Source organism: Belonocnema kinseyi, chromosome 2 (genome assembly GCF_010883055.1).
Source record: "Belonocnema kinseyi isolate 2016_QV_RU_SX_M_011 chromosome 2, B_treatae_v1, whole genome shotgun sequence".
Taxonomy (NCBI): domain Eukaryota; kingdom Metazoa; phylum Arthropoda; class Insecta; order Hymenoptera; family Cynipidae; genus Belonocnema; species Belonocnema kinseyi.
Genome location: NC_046658.1, coordinates 172,172,269 through 172,190,850, shown reverse-complemented (window position 1 = coordinate 172,190,850; position 18,582 = coordinate 172,172,269). Strand labels below are relative to the sequence as shown.

At 26.9% G+C, this 18,582-nt stretch overlaps 1 protein-coding gene across 1 annotated transcript; it reads left to right on the top strand.

Annotated features, from left to right (window-relative positions):
- The first annotated feature begins 17,277 nt into the window (after positions 1-17,277).
- LOC117183069 (proline-rich receptor-like protein kinase PERK12) lies at positions 17,278-18,325 on the top strand. Its single transcript, XM_033376225.1, has 2 exons — positions 17,278-17,338; positions 17,667-18,325. The coding sequence occupies exons 1-2, from the start codon at positions 17,278-17,280 to the stop codon at positions 18,323-18,325; spliced, it is 720 nt and encodes a 239-aa protein (XP_033232116.1).
- The last annotated feature ends 257 nt before the right edge of the window (positions 18,326-18,582 follow it).

Below are 18,582 nucleotides of genomic sequence, written 5' to 3'. Positions count from 1 at the left end.
TGACTGGGTTCTATAAGTAACAGGGTGTCTTACCAATTTTTTTTTCTTCACAGACTTACCCTCTAAAAAGCTTCCATTTGGTAAAAAAAATGTTCAGTTTTTTCAAATTCTCTGAAAAGGGGGATCTTGGATCCAACAAGAGTTCAACCACCCCCAAAAGTAAAAAGTTCGTATTTTCTGAAGGGTCGATCAAAAATCTAGTTTTGCCTACACATGGTAGAAAGTGATAAGAAAAGGGAATAAAATGAGAAAGTATGGAAAAGTGGAAAAACCTCCCGCAGAAATGGAAAAATACCCCTTTTTGAAAAACACTTAGGTATTAGCTAAAAAAAAAATTAAAGGGGTGTTTGTCAAACTTTTCTATACTTTTTTATCAAAATTGTCTTTCCTACTACTTCCTAAAATATTCAGGCAGTACCAAAAATTTTCTTATCCAAGCTGGGAAACAATACTGATGTTTTTCGGTTGTGGGTGATTTAACTTGAAACTTTGAAAAAGCTCAAAAAACTTGAAAGGTTTAACTTGAAATAAATTACCAGTTATTTTTTCTGCAAATTGAAGTCTTTAGAGTGGTGAGCTCACAAATCAAAGAAACTTTAATCTCTTAAACCACCCTAATATTTAATCACGATTCCGTCAAATTCTAGAATTCACCATCTACCTGTTAAATTTTTATCATGCAACTCGAAAATTACAAAAGCTTTTCTAAACAGACCCGGAATATTCCAATGGATGGCTTGAAGAATTTCAAAAAATGTTCCAAGAAGATTCTTGGAAGTACGTAATTCTCCGTATATCAAGGAAGATCCTAAGGAAGGTTCGTGAAATGCTTGTGAATAATGTTGGCATCATGTTAATTTAAGGAATTTAATTAATTGAATTTCTCAAAAAATTCCCCGATCCTTGTTCGGGAATCTTCCTTTTTTTAAAGGCAGTGAATTCCCCAATTTCATTTCAAATTCGAAAAAAGAAATTCCGTAATTTTTTGTAATATATGGGTTGGACAATCCCAACACTCCCCCAAGAGTACCTGAAAACTATCCCTAAAACAAAAAATGTCAATTCTTCATTAAATCAACCTTATCAACACTATATTCTCATTTTTTTACCTAAAATTATGACTATTGGACTGGTGGAATATTTATTATCATTGGTTAATTATTTTTTGATTTTTTAAACAAATAGAAATTTTTTAAATCATTTTTTTTTGAAAATTTGTTTTTTTTGCCTTAAAATTATTATTATTAGTCTAGTGAAATATTTAATAACATTGGTTCATTAAGTTTTGAATGTTTAAACAAATTGTATTTGTTTTAACTTTTTTTTTGACAATTCGTTTTTTCTCACAAAATTATTACTATTGGTCCAGTGGAATATTGATTAACATTACTTTATTTATTTTCGATTATTTAAACAAACGGAATTTGCTTGAATAATTTCGTTTTTAATTTTTTTAAATTATTACTTTGGGTCTAATGGAATTTTAATCAGAAATAAATAATTACTGATTAACAATTAATTTAATAGTAATTAATTTATCTTTAATATTTAAGAAATAATTTTTCCTTTATAAAAAAAAACTTTTTTAAAATCAAATTAAACACAATGTTGATAATAATTCCACTGAAGATATATTGACAATTCCTCATAAAAAAATTATTTAAACAAAGTCCATTTGTTTAATCAATTGAAAATTAATGAAATAATGTTAATAAATACTCCACTACACTAACAGTAATAATTTTTGAGAACAACATTTTTTCCCCATAAATTTTAAATGAGAAACATCGAGAAGAAACCGGAATCTGTCAAAATAAAAAAATGAAAAATTAGGGAATTTATTTTTTCAGATCAGGAATAATGCCCTCTAGCGTGCAAAAAAACATTTACCATGCATTTTTGCACCACCCTAGTGGACATTTACTTACTTCCGAAAATCTTCCTGAAATTTTTTTCGAAATTTTCGGAACTTCCCCTTAAATGTTCCGGGGATTTTTATGGAATTTTTTGCTATCCTCGGTAATACATCGCTTTTTCAAAATAAGAAACAAGAATCAAATTTGTTACGTTAAGTATCTACATTTAGACCTGATCTGAGAAAAATAGTTTTCAGATAAACTCAACGGAAAATTTCGAGAACATTCTAAACAGTTGGTATCAGTGAGTTTTACGGAAAAAATTAAATGCGCAGTTTAGAAGCGGAAATTTTTTCGTCAGGTTGTAATTTCTGAAGGTTGTCGAGCATCCCGTTTCTTTAAACTTTAGATAGATAATTATCGCAGTGGTCCAACTCAGCTTATATGGCTAAAATAAGCATTATTTATTGGTGTACTCACTGATCACGCATTAATTTATTGAATGTACGTGTCGTGTTTGAAAACGGTGACTAAATTTTGGTAGCCTTGCTTTTGGTTATTATTCATAAATTTTATCACTGCTGTATTATGTCTAAATTTCAAAACAAATTATCGAGACGCATGGAATGTAGGATGTTTCCAAACGAAGGTTCTGGACTCGGTTGCAAAATTTTTTTTCTCAAAACAAAATTATCGAAAATTTTCCACTCATTTTTGTTAGCTACCTGATTAGTAGCATATTGCATTATTATGACTTAAAATTGCTGTTTTCAGTTTTCTATATTGAATTTTCTCAAATTTCGTAAATCGTAGTTTTCGAATGAGCAATGTTGATTGTAAAAATTTATTTCCAAAAGAAAAGCTTTAAATTGTAAATAATTTTTCAGTAATAACCTTCATAACAAGTTAACTTCATTAACTAAGGTTACATATGCCTATCTATTAATCCATATTACGAGCTCTAATTCTAATAAATCAAAATTTCAAATTTAGTAATTTTATTCGAAATGATTTATTTTCGAACGTTCAAAATATGATTGATAAAAGAGAACCTTTTTATTGCAAATAATTTTACACATTAAAAAATCGTTGTCTTTTTACATATTGCTATCTCAGTATAAAATTTGTATACTTTTTCAAAACTTTCATAGAGATAAGAAATATAAAATTATGGGTGCAGAAAAACAAATTTTCAAATGACATTTCAAAAGAATTTGAAATGTTTTAAACAAAATTTAGATTTTTAAAGTAAAATTTTGAAGATTCTTAAGAATTCTGAAAGGCTAGAAGGTGAACAAATTTTATTCTTAAGATTCCAGAAATTGAAATTAATTCTTTATTTGAAACCATTTATTTTTTCCAAATATTTATGAGGATTCCAAAATTTTTGACTGATTTTTTAATTTTTGGAAAAGAATGTAGTAGATTGTAAAGCAAAGTTTTTCAATTTTCTAAGTTTATGAAATTGTAAAAAAATTTTAAGTTAGTTTAATGGATATATAGAAGTTTTGAAAAGTTACGAACACAATTTGGAACTTGTGAAATTTGCAACAAATTTAAAACAAAATATACATTTTTTAAGATTTCGAACAAATGATTATAAGTTTCTAGCAAATTTAAAAGTTTTTAAGTGAATTAAAAAATTTTTCCTAACATTTTCGCGAAAGTTTTTAATAATTTCCTATTTTTGAAAATGTATTATAAAATAATGTTCAGGATGATATCAAAAAATTTCCAAAGATTTTGAAAATTGGAAAAAAAATCCTGGCAATTTTTGAAGTCCTTTTTTACTTTAAAACAAATATTTTGAGGGAACACTTGAAATTATTTTAAACCGTCACAAAAATCTCCAAATGAGTAGTTCAAAATGTGTATTTTGTGCTAAAAATTACTATTTCCCTTACAGCCGCTTGGCGAAAAATTAAAAAAATTCATTTCGTTGTGAATTTAACTTTTCCGGTTGAATATTTAAGTACTTGGTATAAAGTTAAATTGCTTCGTTAAAAAAACATTTATTTAATTGAATACTCATAATTGTAGATAAACTTTTTTGTTTAAAATTGATATCTCAGGGTTTAAAATTACATTTTTTTTAGAAAATTTGTTACTTCGACATACAAATTTAACAAGTGGATTGATTTCTTTTCTTGTCTGAAATAGCTTTTTTTAATTTTAATTTATATGACAAATTTAAATAAGTCTCTTCGGCTTAATAAATAATCTCTTTTTGATCCTTTTTGTTTGGATTCAACTGTTTTTTTTTATTTACAACCAAAATATTTCTTAGTTAAATTCAAATGATACATTTAAAATATATTTGTTATTTGAATTATCAAATATTAAATTATATTGTCTTTGTTGCATCATTTTAACTATTTTTGATTCAAAGTAGAAACATTTTTCATGAAAATATCAACTACTGCTAGTTGTTGAAAATCGCACTTTTGTAAGAAAATTGTACGTTTAAAACGAAATGTAATTTTTTTAAGCATTTCGAAATAAAACTTTGAAGCTTCTCAAGGAAGTTGCAATTTTTCAAAATAATACGCACATGTTATTCAGATTCCTGGAAAATCTAAATCGATTTTTTATTTTGAAAACTTAATTTTGGAATAATATAGCCGAAGATTTCAAACAAATCCAGAGTATTTGCAAAATTACATAAAAAGGAATATGAAAGACTGTAAAACAATTTTCGGAATAATTTCATAAATTCTCTAAATGCTCAGTTACTCAGATACAGGTTTATTATGAATTTTTAGTTTGTATTATAATTGTTTAGTTTGTATTAGAAATTATGTTTCAAAATACAATTTGATGGACCTTATTTTTATTTTTCGACCGAAATACTTTTTGTATGAATTAAACTGTTTTTTATTTTTAATTCAAATCTCTGACTATAAAGTATCTAATATTACACTTTTCATTGAGAATTTATCTTTTTCATTCAAACATTTAACCACTTAATTAAAAGTTGAACTAGTTTATTGCAAATCAATTTATCCTGAAGATCCTCTTGAAAATTAACTTTTTTTTTGAAATTCATACTTTCGGCGTGAACAATTTAACGGTTTTGTGACAAATGAATTTCTTCAACTAATCGATTAAAAGTTAGTATCTTTTTAGGTAAATTTAACAATTCTTTTATTAAAAATTTTAACCTTTTAATTATAAAATGTCAACTATTGCACATTTTATTGAAAATTATTTTTTTTAATTGAGTTACTTAATTCAAACTTAAACTACTTTGTTAACTATTTATTTTTGTTGTTAAAGAATTTATCACTTCCGTTAAAAATTTATATCTTTATTTGAAAATGTAACCATTCCTATGAAAATTGGTCTTTTCTGTGGGACAACTAATTTTCTTCTTGGAAAATAAAATTTTTGTTGAAAATGAATACTTTTTGTTAAAATATTAATATATTTTAGAGGATATTGAATTTTTTTAATATCATCTTTCTTGGTTAGAGGGACGATTGCTTAAAAATTACTCGTTTTTCGAGGATTCAACTATTTCTTTAAATATTTCCCTTTCTGTATGCATTCTACTGTTTTTATTTTATTTTGAGCTTTCAAGTATAAAATATATAATAATATACATTTTAATAAGAATTCTTTTTTTTTGAAAATTAAGTTACTTGGTTAAAATTTAAACTAATTTTTTAACCATTTATTTTTGTGGTTAAAGAATTTATCACTTCAGCTAAAAATGTATGTCTTTCTTTAAAAATTTAATCATTTCTATAAAAAGCTGCCTTTTCTGTGGAAAGAAAATTTCTTTAAATAAAAGAAAAGTATTTATTGCCTCTGACTCAAAGAAATGTTTCATTAATTTAAAAAAATTCTCTCTTGGAAGAAAAATGTTTTTAGTGCCAAGAACTGGTTTTTTTTTCCAACGAAATTTTTTCTCTAATTTGAAACGATTTCCTCATTCTGAATTTTAAAAATATATTTTTTTAAATGAAAAAAAATGTTACGGAAGCTTAAAACACAAATATCGAATGATTTTTCATATTTAAGTGTGAACTATGTCACATTTATTCAGTAAAATTTAAAAAATTGTTATCAATGCAATCACTAAAATTTAATTTAAAACTTGAATATTTGTTTCAACCAATGTTATACAATAAGATATATAGTGCAATGTATCGTACAATCTTGATTTTAAATCAATGAAATCATAATAATCTTATGATTTTTGTATTTATTAAACTAAATCTTTTAAGAATTTTCTACATGCTTCATTTCAAACTATAAGCCGTTAGAAGTTTTAACAAATCTTAAAAAGAAGCCTATTTTAATGATTTATTTTATTTAAAATTTATTATATTTTATAAGATCTATTACGCAAAAAATTTCATAATTATTTCAGGTTGTCTGGAATCATCGTTGATAAATCAATGTTTATCTGTACTAAAATCTCTGTAAGAACTAGAAAATGACTTTGACTTGAAGTGGTCAACTTTTTTACAATCACCCTTATATTAGTAATATATCTGTTTGATTATTTACCAAAAAAGAAACGATTATCAGGCCAGCTCTGCGAAAATATATCAGATAACTTTGAGAAAAGATTGTAATAAGAAGCTTAGTAGATGGAAATTTTTCTCGATTTCATGATTGTTATGAATAATAAAAAACATGCTCATTTTAAGATTTGAATTTCTAAATATTCTTGAAGATGTGGCTTCTTTAATCTTTATGTAAGCAATTGTTATCGCAGGGGTCGAAGCCGGCTTGTGTGTCTACAATAGATATCATAACTGGGTCAAAACATTGACTAACTTTAAGTCACCGTAATTTTGTTTTCGATAATTATTCATACATTTTATTATCGCTATATGGCGCGTTAATTTTTAAATTAAACTATTAAGATACGTTCAATATATGCACATTTTTTATATAGAATATTGAATATTGAATATTGAATATTGGAAAAATTAATATTTGCTAACCGATGAAAAAAATATGTTTTGTTGAAAGAAAATTATCAAAAAGACGCATTCAATGCTGTTGGCTATATTATTGGTTGCATACTGCGTAAATAAAACTTTGACCGACTATTTCTATTTAAAGCAAAACATTTTTAAGATTGTAAATTGAAATTTCCAAATAAGTAACTTTTATCGTATGAATTTATTTTTAAAAGAAACACTTTCGATGGAAATGATTCTATAATAATAAAGTCCAAATTTCTGTTTATGAATTTTCGACTAAATGTTTTAAAAAGGGAAAAACTATTCTATTTAAAAATACAATTTATTTTTTAAATTGGTTTGTTTGAAGCGACGCAAATATTAAAATAATAATACATGACTAATACATATTTTTTCGCTGTAGTTCTAAAATAGACAATAAAACCAAACATAGCTCTTCCTTAAAATAATTCTTTCATAAACTAAGCTGCAAACAAGGGAAAACCTTATTTTTTGTGAGATACCATAAAATAAGGTTGAAAATAGGATGCAATAGCAATATCTATAAATACATTAAAGTCTAAAATAGTTATAACTAGGTCCCATATATTGTCTATATTAAAGTAGTTTTAATTCGAAAAATTTTTTTTAAGAGAATTTAATGCTCAAACTGAAACGCATTATACAAAAAAATAATACGCAAAAATAATAAATTGAAAACTAAAAGTCTGTGTTTGTTAAAAATAAATGTTACCACACATGGCATACTTATACTGATAATGAATTATTTTTTCGTCCAGGTCACGTGATTGAAAAACATAGCGACTGAGCATCATTTAACTAATTATTGTGTATTGCTGATAAATTTGATGACACAACAATAATACTAAATCAGAAAATTATTCTAGAACGATTCGTGCAATGGAAATTTTTTTGGCTGATGAAAGACTTATGTGAGATTCTAACACCAAAATATTCTCCTTCCACCTGATATTCGGTAGTATATATATCGGCGAGGATTCTTCCAAAAATCATCAGTTCTAATAGAATTCGAGAGTGTATATCAGCTACCCTGAAAAATCATCAGTTGCATTGCAACCAAAATACAATCAGTTTCTTGAATTTTTCGAGAAAATGAAATTCTTTATTGCTGCTGTGCTTTTCACCTCTGCGGTGTTTATTGGTAAGAATAACGAACTTTAATAGCCTTAATAAAAATTATAATTTTTTGATAATTTCTTCAAATATGGACCATGTATGGAAAATTCTGTTACTGCAACAGTTTATGAAAATTTCCTATGCTAAATTATGCACTTGAAAATATTTCCTGTATTCGATTAATCAATTTTTTTAACAGGATTATATTATATTCATGATAATCACTATTTTCATTTTTAATAGCGATATTCCTGCAGGAGAGTCCATCTATCAGCCATTAAAAAGAATTAACAATATTATTTAAAGGCTGTATCTCATCGTCCAGAATTTTCACAACAAATTGCCAAACTAATGACAAATATTTATAAAAAATATTCATTCTTCAGATGAATTTTTAAGTAGCAAAGTTTCGGACTTCGTTTTTGTTAAATATTTTATTTAAATTTTCTTTGCTGTGAGAAAATGGAAAGAATTCTAACAGTTTTGTTATAAAAATTCGTTTAATTTTTCACAAAGAATGATTCTAATGATATTTTGAACATATCCCTTAATTGGGGATTCTAGTAGTCATAAGTTTGTTTGTAGAATCTTCGTTTTTATTTTCTTATAAAAATTCACAGTAAGTATAGTTTAAACAAGCTTATTCATATTTTTGGTAGAGTTTGTAAAAAGGTCTCAATTCTTTTTAAATTAATTTCGAATCTTTCCAAGTCATTCAATTTATATTTCCTTGCTACAGAATTAGGCTCAACCTTACCGCCGTGGGAAAAACTGTCCGACGTCAAGAAACCTTCAAATGAAGTTCCTCAAGAAGATGGACCAAAAACACAAACTGAAACAACAACATCTCAACAAGGAGATGTAACACCATCATCTAAACAGGAAAATGGGACACCAACCTCTTCCAAAGGTGGAGATGTACCATCGAAATATAAACAAGGAGATGTACCATCACAATCTAACCAAGAAGGTGTACCATCATCACCAAAGGAAGGAGATGCACCGTCACAATCTAACCAAGGAGATGTACCATCATCATCAAAACAAGGAGATGTACCATCACAATCCACCCAAGGAGGTGTACCATCATCATCAAAGCAAGGAGATGCACCATCACAATCTAACCAGGGAGATGTACCATCATCATCAAAACAAGGAGATGTACCATCACAATCCACCCAAGGAGGTGTACCATCATCATCAAAGCAAGGAGATGAACCATCACAATCTACCCAGGGAGATGTACCATCATCATCAAAACAAGGAGATGTACCATCACAATCTAACCAAGAAGGTGTACCATCATCACCAAATCAAGGAGATGTACCATCATCATCAAAACAAGGAGATGTACCATCACCGTCTAACGAAGCAAATGTACCTTCACCTTCTAAACAAGGAGATGTACCTCCAACCTCTTCGAATGATGAAAATGTACCACCACCTTCTTCGAAGTCTTCAGATGTACCACCATCCTCTTCTAAGGCTGGATATGTTTCACGAACACCTCAGGGAAAAAATTAACAGTGGTCCAAATGCTTTTTATAGCATTTTGAGAGGCCATTTGAACTATTTCTCTTATTTCTATCTTTTGTAAGTCAAAGAGAATAGTTTAAAATAAAATAAAATTATGAATGATACTCTGAGTCCATTAACTTACTCATACGAACTAATAAATCATGTAAGCCGATAAACATTTTTTACGAGTAGTCCTTACAATTTTAGATCGATGTTTGGTATTTTACAAATAATAAATAAAATTATTTTCGAAGTCGCAACAAATTCTTCGAATAATTGGAGCATTTTTCTTCAGCCTTATATTAAAGGTATTTGATGCTTCTACACATGTCCGAAAAATTCAGCTAAAGTCGACGTAAAACCTGAATCCAAAACTGCGGAAAGTTAAAAATACAATTATCCTATCATATAATTTTTTTTAAGTTTCCCAAGAAAATAATATTGTCTGCATTGCTGAGAAATTTTTATAATTTCTTACGTTATACTTTATTAGGATTTATAGCATGACTTTTTGACGATTAAATGTTATGGGGACTACTATTTTTAATTTAGCGACAAGATGTCCTAGAAAATATTTTTCCTAGCGGTCTTTATTTCGCATTATTATTAAATCTAATTCAAAAAGTAGCATGGAATTTTATGCTTATTGAATAAAACTAGTTTTTCTAAAATTACATCTCTGAAGGGATCATTTTAACAATAAGCATAGATCCTATTGTGCCCAACAAAAATTATGGTTTAACACTCAAAGTTGCAGAATCTCTTATCCACGAAATAATATTGTTTTTTTAAGGAACTAAGGGGACACGTATATATTTTCTATTTGAAAGAAAAGCCACAAATGCATGGATATCTTAAACTTTGCATTCATTTTATAATTAAAACTAAAACATTATGCAGGCTAAAATATATTTTTATTATTAAACTTATCGAATTATTCTTCTTATCCACAAAATATGTCTCGAAATTTTTCAAGTATTTCAAGATTAATATTCGCCAAAGTATTATTAAATTTGACAACTTGAATTTTATTCGAATTTTCTTTCATCACGTTTTCTTAGCATATTCGTCACATGAACGTATTGCATTATTTTTATTTTTTCCAAAATTTTGTTTTTAAAGCTTACGAGTAATAAAAAAGTAAATATTATGTTTATGCTAAGACTGATAAGAATCTAGGATCAATGATGTAACATTTTAATTAATCAAGACTGACACATACAAGAGTCTTTCAATTTATATTTGACATGAGTACAAATAAGTTTATTGTTTACGAACAGTAAAGTTTTATTTTCACAATAGATAAAAAGTACCAATTGTGTATGTTTTTAATAAATTGTTTATATTTAAATGATGATTTCAAAAACCTAAACTTACCACAAACGGTTAATTTTTGCTACTGTCCTTTAAAATTTGAACTTCTCTTTATTACTAAATCCTGTAACATGACAAATTTCACTTCAAAACTTGACACCTCACAGAAAACACTTTTTTTTGGTTGAACCTTCTTTTTACGTTACAAAATTATTTTGTATTGATAAATATTGGGCTTCTAGGTGAAAATTTTATCAAAAATTTAGAATTTGACTAAAAATTCATGTACTTTGAGGAAAATTAATCTTTTTGTTGACTAATTCACCTTTTTAGTTGAAATAAAAATATAAGGTAAAAAATTATTTTTAAAATTAAAAATTTGGTTAAAAATTCATGCATTTGAACCAGAATCAATCTTTTCTGATAGAAAATTAATCTGTTTGAATGAGATTGAATTCCTTCACCTGAAAAAATAATTTATATTCAACATTTTTTTTCGTAATCGAAAATTTAACTATTCTATTTTTTGTCGAAAATGATTTTTTTTGTAGATATTTATTCTTTATGCTTGCAAATTTTTCTGTTTAATTAAAAATTCGACTCTTTTTTTAACAATTTCCCTATTGTAGGTAAAAATTAAATTTTTGCTTAATAATTTACATATTTTTTAAAGAATTCGTTTCTTTTTTCATAAATTAATTTTTTAACTGAAATTGAACCGTTCGGTTAGAAATCCTTTGAAAAATCAAAAGTTGCTTGAAAATTAGTTTATTCTGATAAAAATTAATATGTTTTGGTAGAAGATTAATCTTTCTGGCTGTTCATTAATTTCTTTGATTTCAAATTTTTTTGATTAACTGAAATTACACTGATTTGTTTCAACATTTATCTTTCTTTTTACACGAATTTATCTTTTTTTGTTGAAAATTGTATCTAATTGCATAAAAATTACAGAAAATGTTTCTATTATATTGAAGATTTGTCTTTCTTTTATAGAAAATTCATCTTTAGGTAAAAAATTCTACTATTAGGTTGAAAATGAATTCTTTGGGTGCAAATATATTATTCTATTTAGGAATTCTTTTTTTGCAAAAAATGTTATTTATTTTTTTGCAAATTCTCATTTTTTCTCAAAAAGATATTTTCTGGTTAAAAACGTAGCTGTTTCATATTTTTTAAAAGATCTTTTTAGCTTGAAAATTCACTTTTCGTATTTTTGAAGTTGAAAATTCAATTATTTCAGTAGAAAATAAATATTTTCGGATTATAAATTCTAATCCTATGTTAAGAAATTATTTTTTTCTTGTGTGGAAATGTAACATATCACAATTTTTTGTTTTGAATCCATTTTTTCCCGGAAATTCATTATTTATGTCATATAGAAAATTAATTACAATATTTTAACAAAAATAAAATTCTTTCGTTTTCTGTTTAAAATTGTTATTTTTCAGTAATTTTGGGTTTTTGAAAATAATTATTTCAATTTAAATAATGCAACAAAAATATTTAAAAATGGGTTTTTAATACATATTGCAAAAAACACAACTTTTGATTTATATTTGACAATAAGGTTACTTTTGATGACATATATTTAAATAAAAAATTTTCTTTTCTTTTAAATTTTAATTCTGCGGAATATTTTTGACTTTGATTCAATAATAAAATATAAAATCAGTAAGTCTTACATTTTTCAGCTTTATTGTGCATACCGATTTAATATTCTATGTCACTGCTCATCAACTGAAATTTTATTTCTTAATTATGTGTGTAAATTTTTCAACATTCTTTGCTTCAAGTTTTTCGAATTAACCAATCAGCATTGAAGAAATACGACAGCAAGCATTTCGAAATTTTCATGTGCACAACTATTTTTTAGAGAAGGATCATGAAATGATATTATATAAATATAATATAAAAAGAAAAGGAAAATATAAAAAATTGGGTTTTGCTAAAAACCATCTGTCTTTTTCTATTAATGGTATATAGTTTCGGCTTCTTTTGAAATCTTTAACTTTACACCTACTTTCTGCCATGTCAAGTAATTCATCATTCAAGTTAACAAACGTAGCTTTTCATACAATTTATTATTGTCATTAAAAATATTTTCTCTTATATAAGTGATAAAATGTTGCAGTTTTTTCTGAAATGTTTAAGTTTGCTTTACCTTTATTTTATCAGAAATTAATAAATACACGAAAAGAATCTTTCTACATTGTAGGGGAGACGGGATGCTTATAGTGTAATGAATATAAAACCCACTATTTATTTAGTAAGATTTAATACTGCTATTTTATTAGCGAGCAGAACAATTTGATTAGTTGAAATGACTATTCAGTTAGTACTAGCAACTGACTAAATGGTTGTCCTAACTAATAAAATATTAGTACCATATATTACAAACTGAATCAATGGCCCAACTTAACATTTCTTCTCAGTTTGTAAGATAGCTTTTTTGCTTAAATTTATTTCTTTTAAAAATTGGGAAAAGAGCAACAATAATTCACTTTAAAAAATACAATAATATCTAAAAGTGTATTCTCGTTGAGATTCACTTATTATTTGTTCATAAGCAAAAAGTAAAAGCAAAGCTAAAGCTTTTAGAAAAAAGGGAACTATCTGGAAATAGTCTAAGAGAAGATAGATATAAACAATAGTCAGTTTTGTAGATAAGTATGCTTATGAGCTTAATTATATATTACTTTATTGATTACAAAGTGTGTGAAAATTAAAAAAATTCATAAGAAGCTCCAACTATCTATTATCAATAAAGCAGAAGATAGTTAAAAGCAATGATAATTTGTTAAAATAATTATTTTTGCTAAATTTAATTAACTAACAACTCACTCCAAGTGAGAGGTAAACCAATGGTTTAAAATAAATAATAATAATAATAATAATAATAAACTCATAAAAATTATGTTTGCTAGCATTAACAAAGCATTACATCCTTCTAATGGAAAATTGGACAATAACTGGAACTTTTTTTCAACAAAATGCGACTTTATAACACTTTCCTAAAAGAAAATTTCTTTTAAAAAAATAACTTGTTTATTAAAAAAATATTTGTAATTATTTAATGATTAGCACAATTCAGTATTTCTTGGGTTAGAAACAATTTGCATATTGAGTTTCAACTCAATCCTGCTAATATCGACTATTCTGAATAAAATTTACAAAAGCATATATTTTTTGTTCTGGATAAATCTTTATTATAATCAGAAAATAACAGGAATTCTTATCGTCTTCTTTAAATTTGAAAAAATTTTGTTAAATTAATATTATTCTGAAAAAGAAATCTTCTTCGCTCAGAAGTTCTGTGGTTCGATTCCCAACGGAGCGAAGAAGAAGGTCTTTTTGCAGAATCAATTTCATTGAAAAAAACTGTTGTTACCTCATGGAAAATATGTAACAAACTATTTTATCATCCACTCGCAGTTTGAATAAATATTCTAGAAAAATAGATTTTTTTTATCCAATGCTATTTCTGCCAAGCCTTCAATTACAATGAGAAAATTCAAGTGAATTCAAAATGAATATCACCATTTTTATTTACTAAAATTGATGAAATTAGCAGTAATTTTAATATTTAAAAACTGTTTAAAAAATCCGCCAACCCTGCGGTCGCATTCATATTGCGCGCGGCGCGCTTATATTGGAAGTTTGAGCGCGCCTAGGTGAGTGTGTTGAATCTCGCGCTTCGCGCTCGGTCTTTGTACTTCCTCCTCTTTTATGTTCAAACCTTGAAAAATTAAAGATTGAGCATGGAAACTGTGATTTGGTCGTCGTGAATTCTCTTTTGTTGAAGCTCCTTTGTCTTCAACGAAAACATCATCACTACGCGTCTTATTCCTCCCACTCGGTTTTCTCCGAAGCACGGACTTCTCTACATTGAGCTGAACTCTATTATAAGAAATAGTTATTGTTTTTATTCCTGTACCTCAGTCTGAGTCTGCTTATTCGGGTATTGCAAAATAATGTACAAATCTTATTTTTACGATCCTTTAATATTTTTTCCTTATTTTGTATTAATTTTTATTACTTCGAAAAATTTATCTTTCCAATCAATTTCTATTATAAAAATGCGTAATATACATTGATAATGAAACAGATGTGCCGTTAGTCCAAAAGTCAATTTATTTATTTTCAAAATATTTTTAACGATATAAACAAAAACCACTAATTTTATTTTAAAAATTCATTAGCAATAAATTTGTATTTCTTTTTTGGTTAAACAGATACATTTTTTTGTAACTTCTGTCTTTAGTCCCAGAATTTAACTTTTTATATTTTTTTTAGATTCCTAAAACTCTCGAAATCCATAAAAATCTAGGAAATTTCACGGACTGCAAAAAATGCAAGGAATGTAGGAAATATTAAGGAATTTAGAATATGTCAATGACTTAAAGAATTTAAGGATTTCCAATTATTCAGGAAATTCCGAGGAAGATAGAAGATTTCAATAAACCTAAAAGAATTGAAAGCAATCGAACATCGTTAAAAGCTTTTCAAGAAATTCACAAGAATTCAAAAATTAGTTTTTTAACATGCAGGCATCAAATTTGTTTTGGATTTTTGTACATTTCGAGGGCCAAATAATTTCAGTAATTGAAGAATTTTTAGAACCACACATTCTTTGATTTGAGAAAAATTTCGGTGCATTAAAGAAAAATATTTCTTGGCTCTGAGTCAAAGAAATTATTCTTTGATCCTCTTGAGTAAACAAAATTTGTTTGGTGGAACAGAATGGTTTATTGTTCAATTAGATCATTGATATTTCGTTCGAAATACAGTTGACATTTTATTGAATGTTATACGACAAGATGAAAAAAAAGAATGTAAGTAAAGTCTAGATTTATAAACCAAAATTATTAATATATTTTTTGAATCATAATAATCTTAAAATAGATTTTATTTTTAAGAACTAAGTTTTTTCAGAATTTTTTCCAACCTTCAGTTCGAACTAGAAAAGGTCAAACGTATTTAATAATATGAGAAAAATTATTGTTTTCACAATTGACTTTGTTTTTATGATTAAAAATATCCATTAATTTTGCATTATTATAAATTAATATGAAGCGTTTCCAGACATTTTATAAAAAAATAATGCAAAAATAGTTATAATCATTTACTGATACTCAGAATCAAGGCTTATAAATTGATTTTTAACAATACTATAATATTTGTAAAAATAAAATTAACAAGTTGAGCTCAAATTGTGAATAGTTTAAGTAATAATTTTTTTAGAGATTGAAAGTAAAATAATATTGGAGATTGATTAGACTAAAAAACTTTTGGGGTAGATGTTAAAGTAATTTTCAGGATACGTAACTTTAAAATATGAAATACTAGTCTTTATTTTTATCTTTCTTAACAAAACTTCCGTAAGACCTTAGGAACGCAAAAATAAAACAAATTAACAATGTTTAAAACATTTTAATTTTTAATTTGTAGTTAGGAACAGGTGCGTGACATTTTCTTGATTTTTAAAAATAATTGTTAAATCAAGTCGTAAAAAATTCAAAAACTGTACTAAGTCATGATTTAATATAAATGTTCTACTAAATTAACTTTAGAAAACATGTATTAATAAAAAAAGTGAAAAATAACTTAAAGTGGGACTTACAGTGGTTAACTTTTTCACAATCTTCCTTGTCCTAGTACTTTATCTGCTTCACTAAAATAAAAATCACTATAAAATCATTTTGCGAAAAATTTATGTACAATTCTAGGAAGCTAAATATTTAAATTAAAAAGAGGAAATTGAAAAAATGTAACTAAAAATTTTTTTAAACGGAAATTTGTGTTTAGGTCGTGATAAATGCAAACATCCGCCTTTTTAAATTTTTTTTTAAAGAATCACATCAGGGTTGCAGGCAGCCTATATTCACTGCGAAGACAAATAAAGTTAGTTTTTGCATAAATTATTCAGTTTAAAGCGATATAAATATTTCAATAAAATCAATTAAAAAGGGAAAACTTGGCTTCTTCTATGTGAAAGACAGAAATAATTAGGATTAAGATAAGAATACAATAGATACCCATAATTGTATCAAGGTCTCAAATAATTTTATTAGAGTCTCAAAATATTTTGTCTAAAATTTATTATTTTCAATATGAAAAATTAATTTCAAAACAATCCGATCGTCACAAACTAAGACGCAGTATACGAAAAATTGATGCGCAGTAATTAGACATAGTAAACCAAGGCTGAGAATAAGTCAAAATCAAGGTTATCATACACAGTACACTTATATTGATAAAGAATTATTTTGACAAGTTGGTCACAAGCTTAGAAATTATATGCTTTAGCGTCACTTTCCTTCTTGCTGTTTATTTTTCATAAATTCTATTGACTCTACAATATTATTAAATCAAAAAATTATTCTAGAATGGTCCATGCGAATGAAATTTTTAGAATTAATAAAGAACTAATATGAGAGTTTTACACGAGAATAATATTCCTCCACCGGATATTAGGGAGTATATATACCGGCCAGGATTTTTCTTCAATAATGAGTTACAACGGAATCCGAGAACGTGTATCAACTATCCTGAAAAATCATCAGTTGCTTCGTAACTATACAACAGTCAAGTTCTTGTATTTGTCGATAAAATGAAACTCTTTATTGCTGCTTTGTTTTTCACCTCTGCAGTGTTCATTCGTAAGTATGCAACTATAATAGCAATAATAGCAATATTAATTTTTTTCAGACATTCTGAAAATATCAACCCATTTTGGGAATCAATGATGCTGCATAAGTTTATAAAAATTTCGTATACTATGTTTCACTTTTAATGATTTTGCCTTTCTTACATTTATCTTTTTTTTTCAAAGTACCATTTATTTTGAAATTAATTTCTTTTCTTTCCAGTTTATTTCATTTATATTGTTTTGTTATAGAGTTAGGTTCAACCTTGCCGACTAGCAGAAATCTTACCGACGTCAAGAAACGCTTAGGTGATGCTCCTTCAGTAGAAGGACAAAAAACACAAAGTGAGCAACCATCACCTCAAAAAGTTATTGCAGCACCACCCGAAGAAGGAGATGTCTCGCTATCCAAAGCTGTAGATGAAGATGTAACACACTCTTCTAAGAAAGTATATGTACCATCGCCACCCAAAGAACGAGATGTAGCAACGCCATCTAGTAAAGGAAGTGTACCACTACCCTCTTCTAAGACTGGAATTGTACCATCATCCCCTGCGCAACCACCACCTGAAAAAGAAGATGTCTCAATAGCCGATTCTGAAGATAGAGATATAGTAGACTCTTCTGAGCCAAAAGATGTACCATCCTCATCTAATAAAGGAGATATACCACCACCTTGTAGTGTAGACGATGTACCACCAAACTCTTCTAAGGCTGGTGATGCACCACCATCCCCTTCCATGGCTAAAGGTGTGCCAGCATTACCTAAAAAAGAAGATGTTTCACCATCCGATTCTGAAGATGGAGATATAGCGGACTCTTCTGAAACAAAAGCTGAACCATCTTTATCTAAAAAAGGAGATGTACCACCACCATCTGGTGTAGAAGATGTACCACCAAACTCTTCTTAGGCTGGAGTTGCATCATCATCTTCTTCTAAGTCGAAAGATGTACCACCACTAATAACCCATGGAGGATTTTAACACTCCAATACATTTCTTGTTGCAGTTCCAATAACTAGATTGCGCCAGGACAGGTGCCTGGATGAATTTTTAAACTATAAATAAATGAATTTTTTTATTTTTACTTTTTGTTAATCATGTGAAATGGTGGTTAATAAAAAATTATGACACTGATTTAAATTTTCGATTGATCGGATAATATCCTC